Source organism: Helianthus annuus, chromosome 8 (genome assembly GCF_002127325.2).
Source record: "Helianthus annuus cultivar XRQ/B chromosome 8, HanXRQr2.0-SUNRISE, whole genome shotgun sequence".
Taxonomy (NCBI): domain Eukaryota; kingdom Viridiplantae; phylum Streptophyta; class Magnoliopsida; order Asterales; family Asteraceae; genus Helianthus; species Helianthus annuus.
In genome coordinates, this window is record NC_035440.2 from 16,523,979 (window position 1) to 16,533,642 (window position 9,664).

Below are 9,664 nucleotides of genomic sequence, written 5' to 3' on the forward strand. Positions count from 1 at the left end.
AACAATAACAATAACAATAACAACAACAATAATGATATTCTCATTATTCATAGTAAGTAGTTTAGTATAATATACAAAACGAATTACAAATAAGTTGAGTCTCCTACTTCGTCCTTATCTGCAACAATTAACAAACAAAATCGTTGACGGCTTTGGTTGAGAATTCGTGTTCAAAACAAGCCCCTTTAAACCGATTTCTTGTCTTCACTAAGAGGATTTGTTTCTCTCTTAGGGTATTACAGTCAACCAGTATGTATCGCCAAACATTACTCACGAGCACAAGATTTCACTAGGTTAATTCTTGGAAATCAGGCCCTTGATAAAATATACAAATACGGTATGAACAAACTCGTTCGACTCTTTTTATTAATTATCAATGAGAGCACACAAATACTATAACCCTAATCATTTATTTATACTAAACTTGTTCTAGTCCTAACCCGACTCAAACTCTATTTTAAATAATATTATAAACTAACCAACTAGATAATCTTGTCTAACCAACAATTATCTCTAAAATAATTAATCAAGAATTATCTATAACCATTTATTTATCTTTATCTTAATTCAAGATTAATCTTTTCATTAATGATATTTTTGTGTTTGTGGGGAAAAAAAGGAAGTTTAGATGGTGGAAAAAAAGTATAGAGTGTTCCTCTATATTTTTGAAAGACTTGCAAGTTTTCTCTCAAATTGTGTAACTAAGCACGTTTTTCGTGTGTCATATAAACCATCATGTTCATTTTATAATCACCTAAAGAGAAACCAAAAACTACCCCTTGAACTTGTAATAAACAAGATTCAATCGCACTGACCCAACAACAACCTCAGTCGCACATATTCAATCTTCAAAAATACAAAGGTGGTTTTCAAGTTATGATACAAGTGTGCAAAGTGCAAAGTCTGCCATCAAAATGACATATTGTGCCCATAACCCACTCCATGAGCGTGTGAAAGTGCGCGAACGATTTAGAATGCCTTGCTTTTCCTTACAGAACACAAAACTTAATGAGCTAAGTGCGCCTCCTTTTAAACATTCCTTGTTTTGTCCTACCTTTTATGTGGGACAAGTTCCATCCATTTAACTCCAAATTTCATAGCTTTGGTTATTCTAACCACCCACTTTAAACAATATCTCACTCATCTTAAACTTTTTTGTCCCTAGTTTGGTTCGTGGCAAGTCTTAACTACCACATCAATTTCTCACTCATCTTAGCTTAATTTTCTAGCACAAGTCTTAGTTACTTATATAACACATACATAAATATAATTATTTATGTCTAAACTTAGTGAAAAAACACTTTTCACTGACTTTTTCAACAATATATATATATATATATATATATATATATATATATATATATTATAGTTTATTAAGTAAAGTTCTTTCTAGTCGATATGATTTGTTGATTTGAATAGTTGCATCCAATCACTAAACCTTCAACCCAATGAGTCTATGTGGTTCCCAATTTTAACTAGTTAACTAACACCATCCAAAATGTGCAGAAGATTAATCTCCACCACGAACAACCATTTGATAACCAACAGCTTTAATATCACATGATGTGATTTGTTAAGCAATAAAATGGGTAGATTAAAAGTAATTTCAACTTAGAGAGATTTGGGATAGGGTAATTCATATCCAAAAATTGTCCTAAATCCCATAAAAACGTATATCAATAAGGTTCAAAACAAATAAAGATATTATCATCCTAAACAAAAGATAATAACAATAAAAAGAAAATAATCCCAAGAAATTATTCAAACTAAGTAAAATTATTCAAACTAACTAAACCTGGATAATTCAATTTTCAAACTCCCGGTAAGCCTTATCTCCAGCATCATGAAGTCATCAAGTTATATCATACATCAAACTCTTTTAATTTTGTTGTTTAATTCATTAAGTTCTCATTCTAATTCCAAGTCAATGTATTTGGAGAGCGTAACTTGAGATACAAAAGGGGTCGTGGACAGGCTCCATGAGATGTTGGGTGTTGTTGTGGGAATCGAAATACTCATAATTTCTGTTTTTAAACTTGAAGTTGCGACATTTGTTTTTGGAGGCGCCTGTAATACCACATTTGAGGCCCTTGTTTTCTTTTCTACATTCCACCCTTTGAAAGTAAATGATCGATGCAAGATGAAGGATGTTGAGGTCAGATTTCAAAATATACCAAAAAGCCATATAACTTTTTAGTTGTGACTTTTGATGACCTATGTCTATCGCTAATCACCTTAACTTTTCACATTATATATTTCATTACAACTAATTACACATGTGACATGAGTTTGGAACGGTTGAGTGGTTGCAACTATATCGAGAACATGAGTCACTGTTCGCTACCTAGGCCAAAGAAAGGGATGAGAGATGCCGCTGACATGAATCAACCAAAGATATCATTATGCATTTATCATCGTCTTAAATTTCCAAGATATGGATGAAAGGTGGAAACGAAGGGCGCTTCTAGTGAAGGAGATGGTTGAGATTTTTATAAATCTTGATATTGAGTATTGTATGTGTTCAAGCAGGAGTCCTTCAAATTGGATGCCACCACATCATGGACTTGATGTAGTGAAGATTGTTTAATCATGTTTCCACAAGTTGTCAATTTATAAAATCAACTAGTTTAAGTACCTGCGTGATACACACGTTATACAATGTTTATTAGATTATTTATAAGTGCTTACATAAAATTATGAAATGAACAAAATGTTTCATTACTTATGTAAAGATTAGTTTACAATGAATTAAAAGATAACAAAAAAAAAATCACAAGTCGCTAAATATTTCTTTATACATCACATTTGTTGTCTTATTTTGTAGGTTTTTTCGTCTTTGGCTAATATTAGTAATTTAATTTCATCTCTGGTTTTTACTCTTGATAAAGCAATATACAACTGCCCATGGGTGAAAAAAGGTTGTTTCAAGTACAAACCAACCCTAGATAGTGATTGTCTTTGGCTTTTGTTGATTGTCATTGCAAAACATACAAATAATGGAAATTGTTTTCTTTGAAACTTGAAAGGAATTTTTTCATCCAAAGGTATCAAATTAATTCTTGGAATATACGTGCAGGTACCGATATTTCCTCTGTATATTATCTCAGATTCTCGATTCTCTGATACAATTACCCAATCTTTTTACCTGTAGCTTTGTTCCGTTACACAAACCATTTTGTTGGTTAAAATTAGGTAGTAGCATTACTGGCACACCAACTTTTAGCACTAACCTGTGATTGGGTAATCCTGATATTTTAAGCTCGTTGAGAACGTCCAATGAGTATCAATCTTGTCGTAGTGAATTATAAGATGTTATGTCTGAAAAATACTATTGGAACTAAGATAATCTCTTTCTTCGCTTGGGAAGAGTGATAACAGCCGATTATTGATTTCGTGCACAACTTCGTTTTTAGGCGCTATTATACCTTTTTCGCTAAAGGAATTTTTCATTGTTGAGGTTTTAGAGAATTGAATGATAAACAAAATCAATTAAACTTGATATGGGGTCAAACATGTCATTAATTAGAAGATATTGTGGTATTTCGATTGTTGCCTCTCCATCATTGGTCCCACCAACATTTTCCTCGCCCAAGTTCAACAACCATTTTGCAAAAAAAAAAAAAAAAAAAAAAATTGTTCCATATGGAATGTAGAACTTCCAATGGGATTTGAGAATTGATAGAAGTATGCATATTGAAAATGTCATTTATAGTTTTATCCAATACTTTAAATGCATGTTTATGGACCGTCGGTGTTTCATCCCATATAATCAACTTTGTTTCGTGTCATCCTGCCGCCGATCAATAACAATGATGCAATTCCACTGGTGGCAACATTTAATACGCTTTGACCTTCTGATCTTATTGTTGTTGACAACGTCTTCGATAAATTACCAGAAGATAGTGTATCCGAACAACGCCTTGTCAACTACGTCTATATCTAATTACCTTAAGTTACATATATATATCAGTACAACTAATTACACATGTGACGTGAGTTTAGACCAGTGTGGTTGCAACTATATCGAGAATATAAGTAACTATTTGCAACTTGGCCAAAGATAACGGTGAGAGATGCCGCTTACGGGAATCAACCAAAGATATCATTATGCATTTATCATTGTATTAAATTTCCAAGATACGGATGAAAGGTGGAAACGAAGGGCTCTTCTAACGAAGGATGGTTTGGATTTTTAAAATTTTAATATTGAGGTAAAACGTCAAGTAGTTTGGAGCATCGTTTTGAGGTAAGTTTTACATCAATAGACTCGTATTCTGGTTCTCATCAAAAGTCCTAAAACGTCAGATTGTAATTCGAAAAAAAAAACTTAAAGGATTTAAGTTTTTTTTAACTGAGGACCGGTGGAGGAAAAATAGTTGAAAGATGGGACTGACAGGGGAATAAAAAAAGGTGAGATTGTCAGGGGGAATAAAAAAAGGTGGAACTGCCAATGGCCAATCTATTAGGGATTATTAGAGGCCTCCCTTTTATTAAAGATGCATCTTTATTATTAAAAATTGTAGTAATAATTTAACCAATTCAGTTTTAGAGTTGTATTCAACATCTAATTTTGTCGTATAAACCATTCGGCTTTAGGGTTGTATTCAACATCTAATTTAGTTGTAATATAGTCCGTCGACTTATGAATGTTTACTTACATTTTTAGGCTACTCTTTAATACAACTATATCTGCCAAGATAATCTTTAATATGTTGTTTATGTTATAAATACAGATATAATCACTCTTTATTATCCTCTTAATTCTCCTCCTAATTCCCCCCTTAAGTTACACTTTGACTACATTAAAGTTCAGTTACATTTTGACTAATCATTGTATATATATATATGTGTGATTGGTAAATGAAAGATATACTTCTCATTCTTCATTATTTCATTTCACGTTATCAGCACCCTGGCTCTATCTCCATTTTAGTTGTTGAAAATATCTCACGTTCGGTCGCTGTTTTCATCTCCATTTGACTTCTTGTTTCAATTACAAAATTCACCAAACCAGGTAACAATCTTTAATGTCTCCTGCATTTATTAGATATATATATACCATTGAATCACTTGAATCACAGATATCACCAATTTTTTTTGTGATTCACTGTTATATCATTGACGTAAAAACAAGATAGATATATGCTATGTACAGAGCACAACCAACAGAGTGCGTTTTCAAGAAAAATGACAGCAAAACAAAATGTTTACTAGAAGGAAAGTGGTCGAAAGATATATGCTCATTTGTTTATACGAAATTATACATAAACACTTCGATATTTTATTTTATATACTATGCTCTGTACATATTATTACCCATCTTGTTTTTATTCGATACATATATGCACTGTACAACAACAAAAACTTTTCTCTTGTAATTGGTGTTAAACGATATATGACTGAGTGAAGTAAATTTGTAAAACTGTAAAATGAGATAGATGAAGCATCGAAACATAAAATAAGGTCTTTATATATGGAGTTTTGTAAAAAAAAAAGAAATATATTTTTAGTTCTGAATTTTAGGACTTTAGATCAAGTTTTTTTTTTAACTAGCAAAGAAAGAATTGTGGGTTTTGCTTTAAATCCCGTAACTAGGAACCAAGAATATGCCCAGTGGTTACAGCCATCATATAACCTACCTTGATGTGAATGCATGATGGAGATCCTGTTTTTTTTTTTTTACGTGTCTGCTGCGCCGGAACCCTAAGTCTTCGGTCGATGATGTAAACCCCTTTGCCGAAATTGTTTGGTCGCCGATGTTTTTTTTTTTTGCTCTGTTCCAAACGATTTTTATTTTGTACCCCCATCGATTTTTTTCTTTTCAATTTCGAGTTCTTTGGCTTGTTTTCCGGCAATCCCCATTGTGACGAGCTTCGTCGCCACCCACCACACCCACGATGGCGAGTTTTACGGGGCAGTTACGGCATACAACCGTTCATATTGGAACCAGAATATGCAACCATCGGAGCGATTTTTCAGGAAGAAGTGATGTGGTAGCATTTTTCAACGAGAAACGTTTTTGTTATTTTTGAGTTTGTGGTTTGTTTTGTTGCAAGCTCTTATATCCTATCATATATTATTTTATTCTCCAATGTTATGAATGAGTCATAATCCCATATTTCCAAATTCATTCATCGATGGACACGTTTTCTCTCTTTGTTTTCCATTTCCATTTTTTTTGAACTGAAACTCAAAAGTTCTTTTTACATAATTTTCTAACCAATAATTAAATAGTATGTAAGTTAATATATTTTTTTTTTCAAAAAAAAAAAAAAAGAAAAGAAAAAAAAAATTAAATAGAAATAGAGGAAACTAACGGTTTTATATTAAATGCACCTGGACACCATTTTCCTTTCCCAATTTTGTTAGTATCCCTATTTTTTCGTTTCCAACATAATTTTTTTTCAGTTACTGAATATTAATTCACATTAATGCATATTTATATAATCATTAATATATCTATATATACTAATTTCTTCTCAGTCAATTTACATCATACGTATATATATGTTCAAATTGTTTTTTTTCCTATATATCTTAATATCGTAAAGTTGTATTATTTTAATCAAATGTCTAAGTTTACACTGAGTTTAATTAGATGTGTGATTTATATATAGTTAAAAATAACATTAATTGACAGAATATTTTTTTTTCCTACCTTGTATCCATCTCTCCACTTAGTAATTTTTTTTTTCATATTACCTATCATTTCACAAAATTCACATATAAGTTTCATTTTCGTAGATACAATGTCGAACTTATCAAAACTCGAATTCGTCGCACTTGACATCTCGGGAAATAACTACCTCCCATGGACTCTTGATGCGAAAATTCATCTAACAGCAAATAATCTAGGTGCGACAATCAATGATGAGAATCAAACCTCCGCCCAAGATAAGGCTAAGGCCATGATATTCCTTCGTCACCATCTTCACGAAGACTTGAAGAGGGAGTATCTTACTGTTGAGGACCCTCTCGAGTTGTGGAAAAATATCAAAGAAAGATTTGACCACCAGAAGCTGGTCTTGCTCCCTAAAGCTCGCTATGAATGGCTTCATTTGAGGCTACAAGATTATAAAAGTGTTAGCGAGTACAACTCTGCCCTTTTCCGCATCACCTCTGAGCTTAAATTATGTGGTGAAAAAATAACCGACGAAGACATGCTTGAGAAAACTTTCTCAACGTTCCATGCATCAAACATGCTCCTGTCGCAGCAGTACAGGGAACGTAAATTTACAAAATATTCTGAATTAATATCATGTTTGTTGGTCGCGGAGCAAAACAATAAACTCCTACTACAAAATCATCAAGCGCGACCCGTCGGTGCAAGCCCATTGGCAGAAGTCAATGCGGCAAATTATCAAAGCGGGCGTGGGAGAGGTGGTGGTCGCAGTCGCGGTCGCGGTCGCGGCCGTGGTCGTGGGCGGAGCAATACATGGCGACGAGAATCTCAAAATTCTAAATCTAGTGGTGGCGAATCGAGCCGACAAAACACGGGACGACCTCCTAGAGGGAGAACTGGCGGGAGCCAAAACAATATATGTTATAAATGTGGAATGTCAAATCATTGGTCCCGCACATGTCGTACCCCTAAACATCTCGTTGAAGCTTATCAACAGATGATGAAAGAAACAGGAAAAAAATGTTGAGACAAATCTAATTGAGAATGCACCTAATTTGTTATCTCCTACACCACTATCTGACACTCATCTAGACGCATCTGACTTCATTGAAAATTAGTAACATCCTATGGTTGAACTTTATGTGATGTTTTTTTAAGACTATGGTTTCTTTTCTTTGTTTGGATCTTGTTTAAACTCTTATGGTATTTTATGTTTGAACTATCGTTATGGTTTCATTTAAAATCTTTGTGATGTTAATTTTCTTTATTCAAGCAAGTAGTTCGTTATATTAATTTATTTTATTATTAACCAGAGGAATATGTTTACAAGCTCCAATAAAGCTATCATTGGTGATGAATGTCTCGTAGATAGTGGTACCACCAACACTATTCTCAAACATAAGAAATTTTTCTCTGAGTTGTCTCCTGCTGAGACACTTGTGGGTACTATTTCCGGTGTGTGTGATCTTATAGAAGGCTCTGGAAGAGCAAGCATCATATTACCATCGGGTACTAAACTAATTATAAATGATGCATTATACTCTAGTAAATCAAGACGAAATTTACTTAGTTTTAAAAGTATTCGACAAAATGGTTACCACCTCAAAACAACATCCGAAAATAATATTGAATACTTACAAATTACTTCAAATGAAAATGGCAAAGATACCATTATAGAAAAGCTAAAAGCTTTATCCTCTGGATTATATTATACAAATATTACTCCTATTGAAGCATACATGGTGGTGAGTAACCATATGTTACTAGATAAAGACACATTTACAATATGGCATGACCGACTAGGTCACCCAGGTAACATAATGATGAGGCGAATAATTAAGAACGCAAATGGGCACCCTCTTAAAAATTTAAAAGTTTTACAATCAAAAGATTTATTATGTGCTGCATGCTCTCTAGGCAAACTCATTACTCGTCCCTCACCAACTAAATTGACACAAGAAAACCCCTCATTTTTGGAAAGAATCCAAGGGGACATTTGTGGGCCTATACACCCTCCTTGTGGTCCATTTCGCTATTTCTTAGTCTTAATTGATGCCTCATCGCGATGGTCACACGTGAGTCTTTTAGCTACCCGAAATGTAGCGTTTGCCCGACTATTAGCGCAAATCATACAGTTGAGAGCTCATTTCCCTGAAAATCCAATTAAAACCATACGAGTGGATAATGCAGGAGAATTCACATCCCAAGCTTTTAACGATTATTGTATGTCGATTGGGATAAAGGTTGAACATCCAGTAGCTCATGTTCATACACAAAATGGTTTAGCTGAATCATTAATTAAACGATTACAAATAATCGCTAGACCTCTCCTGATGAGATGCAAATTGCCATCTTCTGCATGGGGACATGCTATTTTACACGCTGCTGCACTAATCCGATTAAGACCAACTTCCGATCATGAATACTCCCCATTACAACTGGTCTCCGGAAGAGAACCAAATCTGTCCCACCTCAAAATATTTGGTTGTGCGGTATATGTACCAATATCGCCACCACAACGTACCATTATGGGACCACAAAGAAGACTAGGCATTTACATCGGTTTTAACTCCCCGTCTATTATTAAATATTTAGAACCATTAACGGGTGACATGTTTACAGCACGCTTTGCTGACTGTCAGTTTAATGAGACAGTATTCCCAGCCTTAGGGGGAGATAAGACTAAAGAAAGACTGGTAACACAAGAGTTAACATGGAATGCATCATCATTATCAAATCTCGACCCCCGAAGTGGTCAATGTGAATCTGAAGTCCAAAAGATTATACATTTGCAAAGAATCGCAAATGAATTACCAGATGCATTCACAGACACAAATAGGGTGACAAAGTCAAATATACCAGCATCAAATGCACCTGCTCGAATTGAAGTAATCCCAGAAGCGATTACCATACAAAGAAAACGTGGAAGACCAATAGGTTCCAAAGATAAGAACCCACGTAAACGAAAAGAGCAGAATAAATCAGTTGGTGAAAACTTAGTAAATGAAACCCTAGAAGAGGTAAATGTCCCAGAAGAGACAA

At 33.9% G+C, this 9,664-nt stretch overlaps 1 protein-coding gene across 1 annotated transcript; it reads left to right on the forward strand.

Moving 5' to 3' along the window:
- The first annotated feature begins 6,749 nt into the window (after positions 1 to 6,749).
- LOC110869649 lies at positions 6,750 to 7,649 on the forward strand. The gene has a single exon (XM_022118889.1). The coding sequence runs from the start codon at positions 6,750 to 6,752 to the stop codon at positions 7,647 to 7,649; it is 900 nt and encodes a 299-aa protein (XP_021974581.1).
- The last annotated feature ends 2,015 nt before the right edge of the window (positions 7,650 to 9,664 follow it).